General features: G+C 42.0%; 1 protein-coding gene across 1 annotated transcript in view; it reads left to right on the plus strand.

Annotated features, from left to right (window-relative positions):
• The first annotated feature begins 3,270 nt into the window (after positions 1–3,270).
• Positions 3,271–22,202, plus strand: part of PRTG (protogenin) — a 130,666-nt gene continuing 111,734 nt past the window's right edge. Inside the window, exons 1-2 of the mRNA XM_040414962.1 lie at positions 3,271–3,399; positions 12,045–12,347. Of these exons, the coding sequence (XP_040270896.1) occupies positions 3,339–3,399; positions 12,045–12,347 (364 nt within the window). The 5' untranslated portion in view covers positions 3,271–3,338. The remainder of the gene's footprint in view (positions 3,400–12,044; positions 12,348–22,202) is intronic.

A 22,202-nucleotide genomic window follows, 5' to 3' on the forward strand; every position in this document is an offset into this window, starting at 1 on the left:
AGCTGGTTTGAATTTCGCGGGAGTTCCAAAGATTGTGGGAGTTGCCACTCTGTTCCGCAATTTCCTTTGGTGCAGTTTTCGACGATAAGAATAGTTGATCCTTTACTGTAGAAATTTTCTTCTGTATGGCCATACAGTATTATCGGAGGCTTTTCAATGCAGGTACATCACTTGTTTCACCATACGCGTTTCGGGTAGATTCACTCTCCCTTCCTCAGTGGTCATCAGTAATAAAGAAAACCTGTCACCACTCCTGACATGCCTGTTTTAATAGCTTCATGTGTTCCCCATGTAATAACAATTCTAGAGCATCTATTCTTATAACTCTGTGTTGTGTCCTTCCTTTAATATTTCTACTAGAAGTTATGAATAATTGCTAGCAGTCTGCAGTAAGGGTACAGAGGGGTGTTATCAGTTGTGGGGGGGGGGGGGGGGTGTACCTGCACAGACTGAAAATGGCAGCACTGATTGGATAGAGTGAGTCTGTGCAGGTACACACCCCCAACCACCCCTCTGTACCCTTACTGCAGACTGCTAGCAATTCATTCATAACTTCTAGTAGAAATAATAAAGGGATGGCACAACATAGAGACATAAGAATAGATGCTCCAGAATTATTATTACATGGGGAATGCATGAAGCTAAATAAAACAGACATGTCAGGAGAACCCCTTTAAAGTGGCCCAGGAAAAAAAATAAAAATGTCCCTACGTTCTACGCAAGTCCAAATTGACAGAAGGAGGAGCAACACAAGTAGGCAGGGATAATAGAAATAGGCGGGGCCAGCAATACCATAGTGCAGTACAATACCGCCCCAGCAGAACCAAATACCACAGTGCAGCACTAAATACTGCCCTATCACCATACTGAGGAAGGTGATACAGTTGAATTCAGGACGGGACCTGCGGCCGCCGACCAAGTGCATAAGTACTTGATACTCCTAGCATTAATTAATGCTGAGAGCATCAGATCGTTATGTACCTGGACAGTGGCCGTGGCGTTATGTAGGGTCTATGCTCATAGATTGTAAGCTCTTGTGAGCAGGATCCTCATGCCTCTTGTTGTAATTATTGACTTGTCTGTTGCTATGTTATTTATGACTCAGTCATGGCCAAAAGTTTTGAGAATTAGATAAATATTGGAAATTGGAAAAGTTGCTGCTTAAGTTTTTATAATAGCAATTTGCATATACTCCAGAATGTTATGAAGAGTGATCAGATGAATTGCATTGTCCTTCTTTGCCATGAAAATTAACTTAATCCCCCAAAAAAATTTCCACTGCATTTCATTGCTGTCATTAAAGGACCTGCTGAGATCATTTCAGTAATCGTCTTGTTAACTCAGGTGAGAATGTTGACGAGCACAAGGCTGGAGATCATTATGTCAGGCTGATTGGGTTAAAATGGCAGACTTGACATGTTAAAAGGAGGGTGATGCTTGAAATCATTGTTCTTCCATTGTTAACCATGGTGACCTGCAAAAAAAACGCGTGCAGCCATCATTGCGTTGCATAAAAATGGCTTCCCAGGCAAGGATATTGTGGCTACTAAGATTGCACTTCAATCAACAATTTATAGGATCATCAAGAACTTCAAGGAAAGAGGTTCAATTCTTGTTAAGGAGGCTTCAGGGCATCCAAGAAAGTCCAGCAAGCGCCAGGATCGTCTCCTAAAGAGAATTCAGCTGCGGGATCGGAGTGCCACCAGTGCAGAGCTTGCTCAGGAATGGCAGCAGGCAGGTGTGAGCGCATCTGCAAGCACAGTGAGGCGAAGACTTTTGGAAGATGGCCTGGTGTCAAGAAGGGCAGCAAAGAAGCCACTTCTCTCCAAAAAAAACATCAGGGACAGATTGATCTTCTGCAGAAAGTATGGTGAATGGACTGCTGAGGACTGGGCCAAAGTCATATTCTCCGATGAAGCCTCTTTCCGATTGTTTGGGGCATCTGGAAAAAGGCTTGTCCGGAGAAGAAAAGGTGAGACCTACCATCAGTCCTGTGTCATGCCAACAGTAAAGCATCCTGAGACCATTCATGTGTGGGGTTGCTTCTCATCCAAGGGAGTGGGCTCAATCACAATTTTGCCCAAAAACACAGCCATGAATAAAGAATGGTACCAAAACACCCTCCAACAGCAACTTCTTCCAACAATCCAACAACAGTTTGGTGAAGAACAATGCATTTTCCAGCACGATGGAGCACCGTGCCATAAGGCAAAAGTGATAACTAAATGGCTCGGGGACCAAAACGTTGACCTTTTGGGTCCATGGCCTGGAAACTCCCCAGATCTTAATCCCATTGAGAACTTGTGGTCAATCCTCAAGAGGCGGGTGGACAAACAAAAACCCACTAATTCTGACAAACTCCAAGAAGTGATTATGAAAGAATGGGTTGCTATCAGTCAGGAATTGGCCCAGAAGTTGATTGAGAGCATGCCCAGTCGAATTGCAGAGGTCCTGAAAAAGAAGGGCCAACACTGCAAATACTGACTCTTTGCATAAATGTCATGTAATTGTCGATAAAAGCCTTTGAAACGTATGAAGTGCGTGTAATTATATTTCACTACATCACAGAAACAACTGAAACAAAGATCTAAAAGCAGTTTAGCAGCAAACTTTGTGAAAACTAATATTTGTGTCATTCTCAAAACTTTTGGCCACGACTGTACATAAACCCCTGAACTGTAAAGCGCTGCTGACTATGTTGGCGCCATACAAATATAGATTATTATTATATGGCCAGGCCGCCCCTGGGTACTTCCAAGTTCCAGATAACATCTAAACAGTATTTTTATTTACACAACCATAGAATACAACAATCTACGCAGGGCCTCCCAATGTTCCCTAATGCCAGTAAAGTAATAATTGTATCTGAAGGGGAAGCCCCAAAATATCATCGGTACCTAACATGCTTTACTATGGTGCAGGCAGCTCCTCAGACAATTGTTTCCTGCACATAAATGAGGGGCATTTCAGGGCACCACAGGACAGCCCTTAATGATGGGGGACGGGCATGTCAGCTGCAGGCACACAGTGACACCCCAGCCCCCTGACCCTGCAGACAGAGCCCAGTTGTGTGACACACACTCTCTCCACATGCCTGAGCTCCCCTCCCCCCCCCCCCCCCCCACCTCACAAGAGGATGCACTATTATGTAGTGCCGGCCACTCAAGGTTTCCCCGTGTCCAGCGCCCCCCACCTCTGTGCACTCTCCCTCCGCCTTCTTCCACCTCGTGTGCCTGCGCAGGAGCTCTAGAAAAAAAAAGTCCTGTAGGGCTCTGAGAAGCGCTTAGTGCGGGCTACAGACACAGAGAGGAGCTAGGCATGTGTGCCCGTCCCCGGTGATGGCAGCGAGTTGCGGGAGGATGGCACTGCTGCTGTGGGCAGCGCTGGTCAGCTTTCCAGGTGAGCGCATAGGCATTTCTGACTAAACTTTGCTGCGGTGAGGAGCACCAGGGGCTCGCTGTTCTGTATGTGCCCCTCACATAGCTCTGCCTGGGAGTACCCACCTTAGCTGGGTCTCTCCTCTGCATGCCGGGGGTGCCAGTCACATGGTCATGTATTGCTGTGGGCAGAGAAGTCCCGATGTTTCCTCTAAAGTTCGCAGTATCCTGCAGGGGATGGAAGTTCCTCCCAGACCCTGTGTCCTTATAATGTGATTTACAGTGGACAAGCTCCACCAGAGAGGCACATATGGCATTTCAGGGGGTCAAACTGATCCAGAGGTTGGCATCGATGCCCTTAAGGTGGATATACAGATGTTGCCATTGAGGCTTTGAAGCAATTTAAGGTGGTCCCAGCATTCCCACGGATGCCATTTAAGTTCACAGGCTTAGCCATTGATGCCTGGGAGTATTTTAAGGTGGTCCTGTGTCACCATTGATGCCAGTAAGTGGCGGCTTAAGGTGGTTTTTCAAATACAAATGTTGCCATTGATGCCAGTGTAAGGGGCTCATACAGATACAGGAGGTGTGCCAATAGTAAGAGCATCCAGCTTCTGATAAAACGATATCCTTTATTTGAGGTGGTAAAAGCCATACAGTGCAAGGCAAGTGCGAAATCGACGCGTTTCGGATCCCAAGTAAACGGTCCTATATCATATCACGAGTAAGCATCGTTAACTTAGGATCCGAAACGCGTTGATTTTGCACTTGTCTTGCACTGCATGAAATAAAGGATATCGTTTTATCAGAAGCTGGATCCTCTTACTTTTTGCACAGTGTATGTCGGCCTTGCCCTAGCCACATCCGTGCCCCTGATACGATATGCAGGTGAGCGCCGCGTTTCTGACTTTCTATACCTAGATACAGAAGGTGGCATTAATGCACATGAGCAATTTAAGGTGGTTCTACAGATGTTGTCATTGAGGCTCGTAAGCAATTTAAGGTGGTTCTACAGATGTTGTCATTGAGGCTCGTAAGCAATTTAAGGTGGTCCATCAGTGCTATTTGGTTGTACCGAGACAGGCTTCGCTATTATTGCCTGGGAGCATTTTAAGGTGGTCGTACCAGATACATTGATGCCTGTAAGCAGCTTAAGGTGGTTTTGCAAATACAGATGTTGCCATTGATGCCTTTGATCAGCTTAAGGTGGCCGCACCGACAAATAGGTTGATAACTGTTATGATGATGTTTTGTAGACCCCTGGTTAAAGGGCTGGAATACAATAGAAGAAGAGGAGCGTTACACGTCCTTTACACAAAACGCTGTCTACCTCTCCCAATACAATCCTGATGGTTTAGAATGGATTTTCTCTGGTGGCTTCCTATTCCACCTCAATGTTTGCAGAACCATGCAAGTGTTTGTCGCCCATAAAGATGAAGTTCATTTCTCAGCCGATGATTGTCGTTTTTCTGTATCTAGTATATCATTACAGAAAGGATAACGCTATAAACAGTCTATACATTATTACTGAAGCCGTTTCCATTTGTGGTTGATATGTGCAGAATGAAGTGACGGAGCAGCGTGGCAGCATAGTTTGCTTCAGCGCGCTTACAGTAGTGTAGCCAGAAGGTAACGATAATCCCCACACCACATTGTGTCCATTTACATGACGGGATTGTGACAGTCTTCTTCTGTTTGGTAAAACTTCTGTTTACAACCAGCGAGCAGAACTGTAAACCTCCATCCATGTCATGGAGATCATTCATGTTTTCCTATAGGAAGGTTTTTTTTATGTCCAACTCAGTTATCACTATGAACATGTGACCGCTCTGATAATCATTTGATGGTACGGCTACACGTTCAGGTTTTTTGATGCAGTCTTTTAGAAGCCAAACTCAAAAGTGGATCATAAAAGGAGAGAAATTATACGACTTTTTTTTTTTAATCTGCTCCTGGTTTTGGCTTCAGAAATCCAGAACGAGTGGCCATACCCCTTACTGATGCCAGTGTGACTGATCCTGAGCTTGGTGCTCAGTCTTTGGTGCTTTGTGATATTTATTTTGTGTATATTGAATTGTATATTAGGGAATCACTGGGTTTACACATCGGTCGCCGCATGCCTCACATTAGCTTTGCATCATAGCAATTAACACTTGAGCTTGTAAAGAAAATGTTGATGTCCCGGCTCATAGGGATGTGTATTGTCCAGCAGATCATTGAGACCTGAGATCAGATAAAGGTTGTATGTGATGAATTTCACACTTTTGGGCCAACAGTGAAACGGCTCATGATGTGTCAAATGTATCAGATAACAGAGTCCACCAGGCTAAGCCTGATCTGAAAAACCAGTTGTTGATGGGGAGTCCCAAGCTATTTCTACACGTCACCTTAATGTCCTTAAAAGCAGAGCAGAGATTAAAGGGACTGATAAAGTGGCTTGCACAGAGGTTGTGTCCTTAGGCTGGGACCCTGGCTTCTTTTTATCTCTGGTCCTGTGATGAATGGTGAAACCAGGCTTGTTGTGTTAAAGAAGGCATGTTCCTTCCTTGAGAGAGACCTGTTCTCCTCTGAAAATGTGTATTGGGTAATTAAGTAATCCCCACTGCACGAGACAGTAAGCAGCCAATTAGTTCCGCATTTCTGTAACAGTTGGCAATACACAAACGTGGAAATAAAGGTTCCCTAATCCCTCTCCCACTGAGATCTAGCAGCAAGAGTCACCAATATTAGGAAGCTGCTTTGTCCTTCGTTTAAATGCTTCTGCTAAAATGTTAAAAAATAAGTGAAATCAAGCAAGTTGGGAAGTGCGGAGCAGCAATCTCATAGTACAACAGTCCAAGCGACATAAAAAGTGCAGAGCAGCAATCTCATAGTACTACAGTGCAAGTGACATAAAAAGTGGGGAGCAGCAATCTCATAGTATAACAGTGCAAGCGACAAAAAGTGCAGAGCAGCAATCTCATAGTATAACAGTGCAAGCGACATAAAAAGTGGGGAGCAGCAATCTCATAGTATTACAGTGCAAGTGACATAAAAAGTGCAGAGCAGCAATCTCATAGTACTACAGTGCAAGTGACATAAAAAGTGCGGAGCAGCAATCTCATAGTATAACAGTGCAGGCGACTTAAAAAGTGCGGAGCAGCAATCTCATAGTATAATAGTGCAAGCAACATAAAACGTGCAGAGCAGCAATCTCATAGTACAACAGTGCAGGCGACATAAAAAGTGCGGAGCAGCAATCTCATAGTATAACAGTGCATGCGACAAAAAGTGTGGAGCAGCAATCTCATAGTATAACAGTGCATGCGACATAAAAAGTGTGGAGCAGCAATCTCATAGTATAATAGTGCAAGCAACATAAAACGTGCTGAGCAGCAATCTCATAGTACAACAGTGCAGGCGACATAAAAAGTGCGGAGCAGCAATCTCATAGTATAACAGTGCATGCGACATAAAAAGTGCGGAGCAGCAATCTCATAGTGTAACATTGCAAGCGACAAAAAGTGCGGAGCAGCAATCTCATAGTATAACAGTGCAGGCGACATAAAAAGTGCGGAGCAGCAATCTCATAGTATAACAGTGCAGGCGACATAAAAAGTGCAGAGCAGCAATCTCATAGTATAACAGTGCAGGCGACATAAAAAGTGCGGCGCAGCAATCTCATAGTATAACAGTGCAAGCAACATAAAACGTGCGTAGCAGCAATCTCATAGTATAACAGTGCAGGCGACATAAAAAGTGCGGAGCAGCAATCTCATAGTATAACAGTGCATGCGACATAAAATGTGCAGAGCAGCAATCTCATAGTATAACAGTGCAGGCGACATAAAACGTGCGTAGCAGCAATCTCATAGTATAACAGTGCAAGCAACATAAAACGTGCGTAGCAGCAATCTCATAGTATAACAGTGCAGGCGACATAAAAAGTGCGGAGCAGCAATCTCATAGTATAACAGTGCAGGCGACATAAAACGTGCAGAGCAGCAATATCATAGTATAATAGTGCAAGCAACATAAAACGTGCAGAGCAGCAATCTCATAGTATAACAGTGCATGCAACATAAAAAGTGCGGAGCAGCAATCTCCTAGTATAACAGTGCAAGCAACATAAAACGTGCGTAGCAGCAATCTCATAGTATAACAGTGCAGGCGACATAAAAAGTGCGGAGCAGCAATCTCATAGTATAACAGTGCATGCGACATAAAATGTGCAGAGCAGCAATCTCATAGTATAACAGTGCAAGCAACATAAAACGTGCGTAGCAGCAATCTCATAGTATAACAGTGCAGGCGACATAAAAAGTGCGGAGCAGCAATCTCATAGTATAACAGTGCAGGCGACATAAAACGTGCAGAGCAGCAATCTCATAGTATAATAGTGCAAGCAACATAAAACGTGCAGAGCAGCAATCTCATAGTATAACAGTGCATGCGACATAAAAAGTGCGGAGCAGCAATCTCATAGTGTAACATTGCAAGCGACAAAAAGTGCGGAGCAGCAATCTCATAGTATAACAGTGCATGCGACATAAAACGTGCAGAGCAGCAATCTCATAGTATAACAGTGCAAGCAACATAAAAGGTGCGGAGCAGCAATCTCATAGTATAATAGTGCAAGCAACATAAAAAGTGCGTAGCAGCAATCTCATAGTATAACAGTGCAGGCGACATAAAAAGTGCGGAGCTGCAATCTCATAGTGTAACATTGCAAGCGACAAAAAGTGCAGAGCAGCAATCTCATAGTATAACAGTGCAGGCGACATAAAAAGTGCGGAGCAGCAATCTCATAGTATAACAGTGCATGCGACATAAAACGTGCAGAGCAGCAATCTCATAGTATAATAGTGCAAGCAACATAAAACGTGCAGAGCAGCAATCTCATAGTACAACAGTGCAGGCGACATAAAAAGTGCGGAGCAGCAATCTCATAGTATAACAGTGCATGCGACATAAAAAGTGCGGAGCAGCAATCTCATAGTGTAACATTGCAAGCGACCAAAAGTGCAGAGGAGCAATCTCATAGTATAACAGTGCAGGCGACATAAAAAGTGCGGAGCAGCAATCTCATAGTATAACAGTGCAGGCGACATAAAAAGTGCGGAGCAGCAATCTCATAGTATAACAGTGCAGGCGACATAAAAAGTGCGGAGCAGCAATCTCATAGTATAACAGTGCAGGCGACATAAAAAGTGCGGAGCAGCAATCTCATAGTATAACAGTGCAGGCGACATAAAAAGTGCGGAGCAGCAATCTCATAGTATAACAGTGCAGGCGACATAAAAAGTGCGGAGCAGCAATCTCATAGTATAACAGTGCAGGCGACATAAAAAGTGCGGAGCAGCAATCTCATAGTATAACAGTGCAGGCGACATAAAAAGTGCGGAGCAGCAATCTCATAGTATAACAGTGCATGCGACATAAAAAGTGCGGAGCAGCAATCTCATAGTATAACAGTGCAGGCGACATAAAAAGTGCGGAGTGTTAACAGACCCTAAACACTTTCTGTCAAACCATGTGAAGAAATGAAATAGGGCGGCACTCACCAGCGTAATTAAATAGTGACTTTATTCCACAATCGCGGAGGACGGCATCGGGCAGGACGCCAAGAGCTTCACACAGGTGAACAAGCGACGGCCGTTTCGCGCTGAACGCGCTTCGTCAGGCTGTTACGTCAGGGTGCAAATGCGCTCCACCTTTAAGCTCAGAGTCGATGCATCACCTGGGTGACCAGTGACGCTGCCCTGATGCTTTTCGGAATAGTACATACAGAACATTAGTGCATAATACATAATAGTAGGTTAAGGTAGGTTAAGGAGGTGCTTACAAAAACATGCTGAGGTCGATTCTGTCGTTAAGGCCCAATTCTTCTGCCGCTTGGGTGCGGAGAATCCACCTGGCCTCCCGTTGTAACAGGAGCCGGTGTCTATCGCCCCCATGTGACGGGGCCTGTACCACCTCTAGCCCTGAAAAAGACAGGTAACCGGTGTCCCCTCCATGCACCTTTCTGAAGTGCTCTACCACTCTGGGGCACCCTTTACCAGTAGTTATGGAGTTTAGATGTTCTCTTAAACATCTAATTGTTTTGCCGATATAAAATCGGCCACATTTACAACTTAAGAGATAAACCACGAGCGTGCTTCTGCAATGAATGAAACTCCGTACCCTAAACACTTTCTGGCCTAGGCCTGAATAATATTCAGCAGAGGTAAAACAATCGGTCTACCATTCACCGAGATGCTAAGAATAACTCTGGCCCTCCAATAAAAGGTATGAGGTGCGACAGGAGTGCAGTTATGGATTCAAACTCAACCACCATGGGTGTGGAAGTAGTAAATGTCCCCCGGGTAAAGAACCTGCTTGTTTATGAAGAGGCAGGGATGTTAATGATTTCTTGTAAAATCAAACTTTTATGACTTTCCTGGTTTAGGATCTCTACGACAAGCTTGTAAAATTAGCAAACAGCTTTACCTCCTGTTAATGACGGTGAAACCTCACATTGTGACTTGTCATTTTCTTGAAAGTGTCCTGGTTTACGAGTGTTTGCTGAATAAATATGAGAGCGTTTGTAGAAAGCCAAGGTTTTACTCTTTGTGACTTCATTTGGGACACACTGGGTTCATTTACAGTTTAAAGCCTGAATCGGTGCACATATAAGTATCAGAATTGTTTTATCGAAAATCAGTCCACATTTAGCGACTGATTGTTTTTTTATTGGCAGAAAGGGCATTTTTTCCCCTTATTTAGGATACATGAAAACCTTTGGCTGGTTTCACACACAGCGTTTTTTTGGAGGGAAAACGGAACTGCAGTTTACAAAACTGTCTAAAAAACTGGCGTTTTCTAAAACCACCAATAGGCCACTTTCAGATTGTCAGTATTTGATCAGTATGTCTCATCAGTATTTGTACTGCAATTTGCGGAACGGAACGGGCGGCCCATTGTAGACATGCCTATTCTTGTCTGCAAAACAGACAAGAAACGGACATGCCAAATTTTTTATTTTTTCGGGTACAAAGAACGGTGCAACGGATGCGGACAGCACACTGAGTGCTGTCTGCATCTTTTGCAGCCCCATTGATATGATTGGTTCCCACCCGAGCCGCAAAAACTGCGGCTCGGATAGGATCCGAACAACGGTCGTGTGCATGAGGCCTTATCTGAATGGGGTTATGTTGCCAGCTAGTGCATGGATTTGTGCACTCCCTATTCAGATGAATGGGGGAGTCACAGAAATCTACCTGTTTTGTGTGAATAAGGGCTCATGCGCACGAATATATTTTTTCCCGAGTCCGTTACGTTTTTTTTGCGGAGCATATGCGGAACCATTCATTTCAAAGGGTCCGCAAAAACAATTTACTCAATGTGCATTACATTTCCGTATGTTCGCCTGTCCGTTCCGCAAAAAATAGAACATGTCCTATTATTGTCCGCATTATGGACAAGGATAGGACTGTTCTATTATGGGCCAGGTGTTCTGTTCTGCAAAATACGGAATGCACATGGGCGTCATCCGTATTTTTTGCGGTCATGTACATGAGTCCTAAGGGAGAGTTTACATCTCTGTTTAATTTTCTGATCCTGTAAAAAAAACGGATCCTGTTGCATCAGTTGTGATCAGTTTTTTTTTTCTTTAGAAAGACGGATCAGAATAACGGAAAATGAAATGGAGATGTGAACTCTCCCTTAGGGCTCATGCACACGAACATCTTTCCGTGTCCATTCCGTTTTTTTGAAGACCGTATGCGGAACATTCATTTCAATGGGTCCCCAAAAAAAATGAAGTTACTCCATGTGCATTTCATTTCCGTATGTCCGTTACGCAAAAAAATAGAACATGTCCTATTATTGTACGCAATACGGACAAGGATAGTACTGTTCTGTTAGGGGCCGGCTGTTCCATTCTGCACACGGAAGTCATCTAGATTTTTTGCGGATCCGTTTCTTGCGGACCAGTGGTACGTGAATGCTACAAGTGACAATTGTCTTTGTGTGGTCATAAGGTTTATTACATTTATGCAGCGTATTTGAAATTTTTTGATAAATTTTTTATTAAAAAGGGGTCCTTTTTTTTTTATAATTGTCTAAAATGCAATAATAATAACTCAATGACGCCCATCAAGGTGGTACACATCATAGCATAGTAACCACGTTTTATGGTCTTTTATCTGTTTTAGGTCACAGAAAACCCCTTTAATTCCTGCAGAGAGCCTTGATTGTCTCTTTACTGTTTAATATTTTAGACACAACATTTACTGTTTTCCACTATCCCCAAAATTGCTTTATTCTGATTTGACCAATGTGTACATTGTAAGTTCCACTTTGGTAGCAAATAGGGAAGAGCGAATTGACTTCGGATGAAACATCCGAAGTCGATTCGCATAAAACTTTGTTAGAATACTGTACGGAGCGAGCGCTCCATACGGTATTAGAATGCATTGGCTCAGATGAGCCGAAGTTATTACTCGCGAGACTTCGGGTAATAACGTCAAAAATTCATTTCTACTGTAAAAAAACATTTCCCGAACTCATCCCTAGTAGGAACCATCCCGACATCCTGATTCTCTGCAGAGCGTTGCACTTTTTGAACACATTTGCTTCATAGTGGCTGAATTTCTTCTGCTTGCTCCCTTTGTTTTCTTCTGACCAGTGTCATTTCTTTTCACCCAGGATCTTGGTGTGTCAGCGACCTGTTGTTTGTGAAAGAACCTGTGGATGTAGTCATTATTCGGAAAGATTCAGCAATATTAGATTGCTCGGCTCAAGGGGAACCTCCGGTCACAATCACATGGCTGAAAAATGGAGCAAAGATTTCCGAGAGTGAACGACTCTCAACGTTACACAATGGCTCCTTGTACATCCAGGAGGTGGAGGGCAGAAGAGGAGAGCAGTCTGATGAAGGATTTTACCAGTGCTTGGCTCTGAACAAATATGGTACCATCTTAAGTCAAAAGGCTCATCTTTCATTAGCAAGTAAGTTTGGTGTTTAGTTTCAAGCAAGGTTTATTATAGACTTAGTAGAACAATGCAACTGCATTCACACAAATTAAATTAAAGTGAAGACATTGGGGAGATTTATTATTAATGTCTTAAATTACGCTTCAGACTAGACCAAGCAGGCAGAAGATGCGCCAGATTGCTTGCAGTGGCTCACACTGTGCGATTGATTTGGCGCAGCTTTCTAGACGTGTTAGACACTCTTCATACCGCGCTTGGTTGGCTTACTATAGACCAATATTTTGCACCAGCATTTTGGTTAGCGAGTAACAATAAAGGGGGAGATTTATCAAAACTGGTGTAAAGGAATACCGATGTAGTTGCCCATAGCAACCAATCATAACATTCTATTTTTTAAAACTCCTTTGGAAAAAAAAAAGTTGAATCTGCTTGGTTGCGATGGGCAATTAAAGAGGTTGTGCAGGCATTGTGCAAGATCTATTGATCAGCACTACTTCCTCTTCGTTACAATGCCCGTCGCTTTGGAAGTCTTGGTGAAGCAGTTTTATTACAAGGACTCGATCTATTCACTTTAATGGAACAAGCACTTGTAATTACACCAAGGTAGACGACGTGCAGTGCATGAATGCCGCCTCCTCTTCAAACAGCTGATCAGCAGGGGTGCCAAGTGTTGGACCCCCCACCTATCAGATATTGATGACCTATCCTGAGGACAGGTCATCAATATACACTGCCTGCACGATCAGTTTTCTTTTACACCAGTTTCGCTAAATCTCCCCCAAAGTGTCTAAAATACATATATATGGAACAAGACGTGTACATCTATGGTTTTCTACCGCAAGCTGAGACAGAATTTCAATGAAATCTCCCCCTTGAGCTTTGTGACTCCCTTCAGTTTAAATTAAAGGGGTTGGCCGAGTGTTTAATACTGTGTCGGCAATGGTCCGACACGTGACACAACCGCTGATCAGCTGTTTGAAGAGGCTTCAGCGCTCTAGGGAGATCCGCAGCCTTCTCACAGCTTAAAAAAGTACACCACCTGTTAGATAGCGGCTGTGCTTGGTATTACAGTTCAGCCCCATTCACTTGAATGGGACTGAGCTGCACCTAGACCATGTGTCTGATCAATGTCACTGGCCTCCATGATCGCTGCGCTCTCTTCAAACAACTGATCAGCAGGGGTGCCGGAAGTTGAACCCCCACAATCAGATACAGATGACTTTTCTTGAGGAGAAATCATCAGTACTAAACACTGGGGCAACCCTTTTAAGGGTATGCATGAAATAAGAATATTTATAAAGGGCCTCAAACCTCTGCCGGGTGTTACCATGGTAACTGTCAACCTTTGCTTTTGATCAATTCAAGAAGATAATCGTATTTAGAATATCTCAGATTTGGGAACATATGAGGGTTAAGACATTTAACGGAAATGAAAAGAGGCACTACATGCATATTTAATATATGTGAGGCAGGTCAGGTGTGTAAAATGCATCCTTTATTTCAGCATTGAACAGGTATTATTTTTTAATAAGACGTGTGAGTACAAATCAAGGGCTGTCTGATTAATTTATTTCACACCAGAGTCTATCAATTTACTAGTGGAAGGGAACAGAACATGCCTAATACATTAGAGGCAAGTCCAGTGGTGCAGACGTGACTGCAGACACCTTTGAATAATCACACTCACTTTGTAGTAGGATCACATCAGGGCGATGTGTCGTCTTCCCGGCTCTCATGCCATCCCTTTCCTAAAGTAGAAGGAACCGATATGTTACAATGGTATAAACGCTACATTGATCCATACGTCTGTCTTTAAACACTGCGTTTTCCTCGTATCTACTGTATGTTGGAACTGTTGCTTTCGCTAATTGCTTGGCCTTCCAGTCCAAAGCATGTGTGACATGCCACATATCATCCCCTCCATTCAGTTTTTTGAAGCATAATGGGTTCTTCTGTTTGACACCTGTGTATAGAGTACCCTTAAGGATTAAACATTTATCTGCGGTTGTAAAAGCTAGCCTGTGAACCAATTGATTTTCCCATTAGGCTGTTTTTCCAAGGTGAGCTTTTTGCCTAGCATTTCATATTTGTACCAGATAACATCTCTCTTTTCACATCCCCTATTATTGTTAGCTATAAACAGAAAGGGGGGTAAATCGAAAACAAGCAATTCTCTCGACGGTGCTTCCTACCTATGACATGAGTACATGTCTTCGTGCCATTGTGCATTCTCAGCTAAATGCGTCTTATTTAGATTGACTTACTATAATCCACTCTAATGGCTTGCCGGACATTAATGCATCTACTAATCCAGCATTATGGCTGCACCCCCCAGATCCATTTGGCTATATTAAGTATCAGACAATTTGAGCCTTGGATCAGCTATACATCTCCTTTGTGCATTGGTCAAATGAAAGGAGGTCTTTGTTAGCTGCTTTCTCCTATGGCTAATAGATGGAGGGTCCTGCATGGGGGTACCCTTTTGTGACACTCGTGTCCTAATAGGGCATATAGAAAGGAGTTGTCTTGATGAAAATTTATGGTGAATGAGCCATCATGTGCTTAAAGTCTGTTAAATCAATACCGCTGTTTGTTAATGGCTGCTGAGGTCATTGCTGCTACGAGCCAAAATGTGCTCAGGACGGTTGCCAGCAGCCCCCCTCACTCCATAATAAAGGGAAACATGGCACGACAGCACCCACCCATATCTACAACTAGTGGTTACTCAAGTAGGATTCTCCAGTACTTGACATTTTGGTCCATACACTTACCGTACTTCAAATGCGTTAGTTATGAATATGACATGTCCATTTCTGAAGTGTCATCTAGTCTAAGACTTTCAGTAGGATGGACAATATCGTGTCCATTTTAAGCTGCAGATCGTATTGAGTAATCAAGATACAGAATATCACTCAATGTGGCAGTGTGGCTCTTTCCAAAAAAAGAAGAGAGAACTGTGACACTGGTTGGAAGGAAGCTGTCCTATAAGTCAATGATCAACCTTTTAAATACACCTTGAGGCATACCGTAATTTATGATTAGAGATGAGTGAAATGCTCAAAATCTGATTGATCTGAATTGAAAGTCTCTCTCCCCCTCTTTCTTTCCCTCCAAAATTCACCCGAATTGAAGAACAAAAAATTTGGATTTGGAGGCACCTCGAATTGTTACAGAATATTAAAATATTAGGATTATAGCCAGCCCTAAGTTATATCTCAAGGCCTGTTTAAAAGGACGAACTTTGACTTATTGGATAGCTGGTGACACAAGGGGCAGAGGTCTGGTCCTATAAGACTCCTTACTGCCACACATTCCGGTTTATTGATGCAGTTCTAGAAGCCGAAACCAGGAGTGGATTAAAAAAAGAGATGAGAAGTACGGCATATGTCCTTAAAACTTTCTGTCCTTTTATGATTTTGTTTTAAAAAAACGAATAAAAAAAAACCTGAACTTGTGGCAGCAACATTGGATAATTAACTCTTAAGTTGATGGTCTATGTTCAACTTGCAAAAAACGTATGGCAATACAGGTCAGCCCACTGTGATATATGATGGGGGACATTTACTAATCCATAATTGGGTCATAATTTGCGAATTTTGAGCTTCTTGACACTTTTCTACAGTGGCAATTAAAGGGGTGGGCTTTACTATCACTTACACCAGAAACTGGTATAAGTTTTAGTTGAAGTCTGCTCCAGCTTCTGCTGCTCTGGTTCTCCTGGCTGCAGCGGAGCATCACATCAACAACACGTGACTGCTGCGCCAATCAGTCACTTCAGCGGTGCACTGAAGAGGCCATCGATTGTCTGCAGTTGTCACATGGTGTCAATGTGACGTCACCACTGCAGCCAGTTAAACAGAGTCCGGCCTGGAGAACCGGAGCGGTGGCACGGCGTCCGTCAGGTAAAGTAGCAATCTAGTCTTTAGATCGCATGGGTTGTCCTGGTTTCTCCTGAAATAATGATGGCTTAATGAGTCTAGACTCTCCCACAGTATATGTATAGTGCTGGGCACCACTGCGTGTAAGCAGATACATGCTTTAGCATTGGGGCGCTCTATGGAATTAACACACTGTTTTGAATATCAAATACATTGTTAATCACTTGCCTAATAGAGCCATCAGTGGGTAGCTCTGAGAATATCCCAAAGCCTTTTTTCACAGGGGATAGAATAGTTAATAGGAGAAAGGGGGCAGTGTGTACTCAGGCTTAAGGCATTTTTCATTTTGTTTGCCCCATGTAAACTTCTCTTCAGAGTCTCCTAGAGACATCTGCAATAGAGCTGAGCGTCTTAAATGAACATCTTCTAGACAAATACACACGCCTATTGGAGTTGGGGTCAAATTTATCCTGGCACAAATCCTTATTAAAAAAAAAAAATTGCGGGCGGCAGTGATTGCTTTATCAGCATGTGCCCCTTTTTGTGATATTCATATACTTACCAGCAGATTATTTATTTTTTGTCATGCAACATTTTTCCCAACAAAGCTATAAGCTAATAAAATGCAGATGGTCTGCTTCTCGTTCACCAGGGAAATTCAAGCAAATCTTCTAATTCCTAAAGCTCTTCTTTTACCACAAACTGTGTGTAACAGAATTAATAGCACAGACAATGCTTAGATATTTAGAAGTGAATGCAAAGATTTAGCCACCGTTTGTTTGGTTTTTTTTTTATGTGAGCTCGTGGAAACCCAGATGACTTTTCTGGTATATTTTAGGAGAGCTATACATATTAAATAGGTGGAGAATAGGCATTAAATGGGCATTCTTTCTAGTCAAAGAGCAAGTGCTATCTTAGCCAGTGGCAGCAGCAGGGGGCAAGGATGTTCTTTTTCAGTTCCTGACCAAAGCATTGACAAGTAAGATTGCCATTACCTTCAGAATCTCAATGTAGAGTTTTGCATTTGGAGATGTGAAGAGCTTTGGTTTTAGGGGCTGAACACACAAGTAGATCGGGACCAGGTTTCTAGAGTTTAAGAAGTGGAAACTGGAGGTTGCACTCCATACCGGAATGTCATTATGTCTGTGCAAATGAAGGCTTCACTGGGTTAAAAGGTTAGAAACTGGCCAGGGTGCGGCTTACCCTCCTGATAAAGGGCAGATGACCCTGATTCTTTGGCCAATTCTTTCATGTCTGTCCTCTGCAAAGAGTGATTGCCAGGAATTGTTGTGTAGGAATGCACAGATTGGAAAGTAAGCAGACCTCTTTTTCTGGTGTCCCTTAGAACCTTATCTCCTGTTCCCAGCAGGTCCATCAGCAGACTCTTCCTAGACTTCTCTATTTAGTCATGCAGTTGAAGTGCCTTTATCCATTCTCCATGCTTCTTCTGGGAGACACCAGTGAAGTTATGAGTGGCAGTAATCTGATAATTGCGAGTGATTTGTATTTCATTTTGAATTCATAACACGCTCCCTTGGTTTATTCCCCATCTGTTTTCATCAAATAGTATCTGAGTTTTTGGGATATGAGACAAATGTAACCATTCTTTTGTAGACATTAAGGATTTGGTCACATCTCCGTTTTGTTTTCTGTTCTTCTGTAATCAAAAAGCATCAGGGCACAGGTTTAATAAAATCACATGACTGTGTGTAACATATGTAGACAGTATGTAGACTGTCCGGTGGACCAAAATAGGACCGCCCCTGTAAAAACAGCACCATTTTGTGAGCTTGGTGTCTTTTCCTTCAAATGACTCCAATAGGGTATCGGAGGCCATGTCAGGGTTCCTTTATCTTCTTCAAAGAGCTTTCATATTTCTGTAGAGCCATGAAAATTCTTAGTGGCTTCTAATATTGTATAGGTGTATTGTGGTCAGTTGCTATTTTCAGCAGAGAGGCTATGCCTGAAGCATTCCTATAGAAGATGTGGAAGGAGTAACCCTCTGAGCTGGCCACCTCCTTGGCTTCTTAATACCTAGCTGATGGAGGTATTCAGTTTATGTCTTTTGTTTGCACCCCATGACTGTTATATAATGGTTTCTATCTCAAAGTCTGTTGTCATGTTTTCCATCCTGCAGCTGTGCCTATTGTGCAGAATGGAGAATAATTTATGACCAAGAGAGAAGTGGTTCCCATTCACTGAATACTTTTTAATAAATGTCTCTGTTCATCCCCTTTATGGTAATATCCTGGTTAAATCATTTGCTATTCATAGACAGACATCTATGATTTTTTAGGGTATGTTTTGGCTGCTTCTTCCGTTGATGTTGTACTTGAGGCAGCATAAGCTACAAGTAGATATAGCGTTATATGTAACATAATAAATATGCATTCCCAGACATGAAACATAAACCTTATAACATTACCATATAAATTATATATATATATATATATATATATATATATACTTCAGACAGCACAATAAACCTGCATTAAGACATAAAAAATAAATATTACTCTAACGCTATTGGCGAACATTAATAAATATATATTACCGGTATATATATTGTGTGTGTCTGTGTATATATATATATATATATAAATAATACCAGAGAAAGGCTCTAATGCTGAGCTGAAACATTGCTGTACCACATGGGTGAATGAAAGGTTTTTATTTTTCTATTTTTGGAGTGCTGCCCTTTCTTTGGTATTTTATATGGTGGGTAATCGCTTATTCCCATAGGGTGCTGCACCCGCTTATTGCTATTATTTGTGTGCTGCCATTTTTTCATATATATATATATTACTTATTGTATAAATATCTACATTGTGGTTACATTGGGCTTTTCTCATTGTTTTGTACCTTTTTCTGCATTTGAATCGTGTACTTTACATCCATACAGTTACTAAAGTGACCATGGTTGCTGTGCTACAAATAATGTGTGTGTGGTAGATATGGTAATAGTGCTAATACTGTGATTGAACAGTAGAAAGGGTTGGATGACATGAAAAGCTATATCATTGTTGCTAGCTTTGCTTTGAATACGTGTCTCTCAAGTGGTTTGATTCCTCTCCGCTTTCTAAAAGGGAACTTTGACACTTTCTTTGCAATTGTAATAGAAATCACTCAAAGAGACAGGCTACTTCTTTATGCAAGGATTTACATGTGACAATAGAAAGCAAGTCTTGGATTCATCAGGACCATTTCATGAAGGTGAGTCAAGGAAAGCCAAGTGTTTTGCAGTTACAGTGGTCCCTCAAGTTACAATATTAATTGGTTCCAGGACGACCATTGTATGTTGAAACCCTTGTAAGCTGAGTAATCGGTTCCAAAGCCCCAAAATGTCATCCAAGATAAGAGAAAATGAAGAATTAAGAAAAATAAGCAGATAACTAAGAGAGATAAAACAAGTCCTTACATATAACAGTCAGTAATAACTGATAACTAGCAACTAATACAGCTAGTTTACCAGAGAAGTGGCCATGATTGGTTGGATCTGAGGCATGGTATGTTGAGTCTGATTTTAACTTACGATGGGTCAGAAAAGAGCATTGTATGTTGAAAATATTGTATCCTGAGGCCATTGTATCTTGAGGGATCACTGTATAAGGTAGTTTTAGATCAGATATGTAAAAATGATAGGGGGCACTCAACTACCTGGTGCCTAATGGACAGAAAGGTTATAACAATATAGAAGCAGTATAAAAGCAGGTATTTATTCAGCAAGGTGATAGTAATAATAGGGTCCACAGCAGTGGATCACTATAAAACAATCATTAAGAACAACATAGTAAAAAAAACATTACATCACACACATGGTGCCATAAAAAATTGAAATAAAAAATAAAAATGAACGATAAAAAATGAACAATAATAGATACAAATATAAAAATGATGTGAAAGTCACTGGATGCTCCAAATGTTTGAGGTTATGCAGTAGTAGCCTAAAACGTTGGAGCACAAGGCTCTAGTTCAGATTGTGGGTCTGTTTGAATCAGCAATAGTGTGAGCTACAAGACCTTCCGACAATCAAGGTATCAGGTGGAGCAGAGATCTCTGTATAAGATGTGGCTGAAGGTGTAGCCTACTTCCTATATGTTATAGGACAGTATAGCAGCTGATGGGTGGCATGAGCATCGTTATAAGTAATTGATACTTGAACCAAAGGTACTTTACTCCTCCAGGAGAAGCTCCGTCCGATTCTAGTTGGCTTGAATGCTTCGGTCAGACGCCGAGTGTGTTTCTAGGACCTGAGGAAGGGGCAAGTTCAGACCCCGAAACACGTTTGGTTCTAGCAGCTATCTACTTGAACCATTGAATGGATTGGTTCAAGTATCAATTACTTATATCGATGCTCATGCCACCCATCAGCTGCTATATTGTCCTATAACATATAGGAAGTAGGCTACACCTTCAGCCACATAGGTGGACATCTTATACAGAGATCTCTGCTCCACCTGATACCTTGATTGTCGGAAGGTCTTGTAGCTCACACTATTGCTGATTCAAACAGACCCACAATCTGAACTAGAGCCTTGTGCTCCAACGTTTTAGGCTACTACTGCATAACCTCAAACATTTGGAGCATCCAGTGACTTTCACATCATTTTTATATTTTTATCTATTATTGTTCATTTTTTATCGTTCATTTTTATTTTTTATTAAAAAAATGTATGGCGCCATATGTGTGATGTAATGTTTTATTTACTATGTTGTTCTTAATGATTGTTTTATAGTGATCCACTGCTGTGGACCCTATTATTACTATCACCTTGCTGAATAAATACCTGCTTTTATACTGCTTCTATGTTGTTATAACCTTTCTGTCCATTATAGTTGAGTGCCCCCTATCATTTTTACATATCTGCTTAATCATTTTCTCTGCGACCAAGGGTAGGTCGTTAGGGTCGTGCACCACATTCCATTGATGCGAGAGGTCAGAGCCACTGTACTTCATCCTTTTCCCAGTTTTAGATCAGAGCAGTGTATATCGCTCTGGTCAATTACCTGTATATATATCCAGAGTATGGCCTTCAGAGTAGTTACCGGAAACCAACAAATCCCAGCAGTAATTGTACAATGTACAATTTTGTCCTTGTTGGAAATCTAATGTGCATATCTAAATACCGCATTGTCCGTGCCATTATCCTGAAATGCAAGTGCTGTCTGTAGTGACTTTTATAATACTTGTAGCTGACAAGTGCTTGGATGTTGCCAGAGCCATCACCAGACACTGCCCGCTGAGAAGAGGAAACCCCCAGTCATCATTCTGATGGAAAACGAACATCACAATCACCAATTGACAAGTATGATTTCTTCATAGGGCGGCCTAAGAAATTGAATAGATAGGAAATAAAACTAATATCATAAATTCTTCTTCTATATTTTGTTATACAAATAACCAAACAGGCCGATCTCTGGTCTGACTCTTCCCATATACCTACATTATTATGATGAGATTTGATCACTCTGTGCAATCTAGCTTGCAATTTTGGCTGACCTTTGGTGGTTGTGTAAATTATAGAGGCTTATAGAGGATGGGGGAGTATTGAGTATGTGAACATCAATACTGTTAACCTGGACACAGGGTAAGGAAAATGGATTCCTGTCAAAGCAATCCACTAGTTGCAGTGCATGTGATACAGAAGTCCCCAATTAGTATTTACAAGACGTAATTTTTCCTGTTGACCTATTGGATGGATATTTCAATAAAATGTAATGAGTACTTCCTGCACAGCTTGTGCACTATAATACAGAAGGCTAAATAAATGCCAGAACGGCTTAGTGTAAAATAAAGTGCTAACCACCTATTATAAAGAGCAAAACATGACGTACCCTCGGCCTAGACTGCATTAGAGCCCCGATGAGTAAATGAGGTCCACACAATTTCATGTCTTCAGTGAGGATTAAAAGGGTTTTCCGACATTTTAATACTGATGAACTATCCTCACAGTGTAATCTTGAAGAGAAAGCAGCACAAGCGCTGCCTCCT

Source organism: Bufo bufo, chromosome 1, assembly GCF_905171765.1.
Source record: "Bufo bufo chromosome 1, aBufBuf1.1, whole genome shotgun sequence".
NCBI lineage: Eukaryota > Metazoa > Chordata > Amphibia > Anura > Bufonidae > Bufo > Bufo bufo.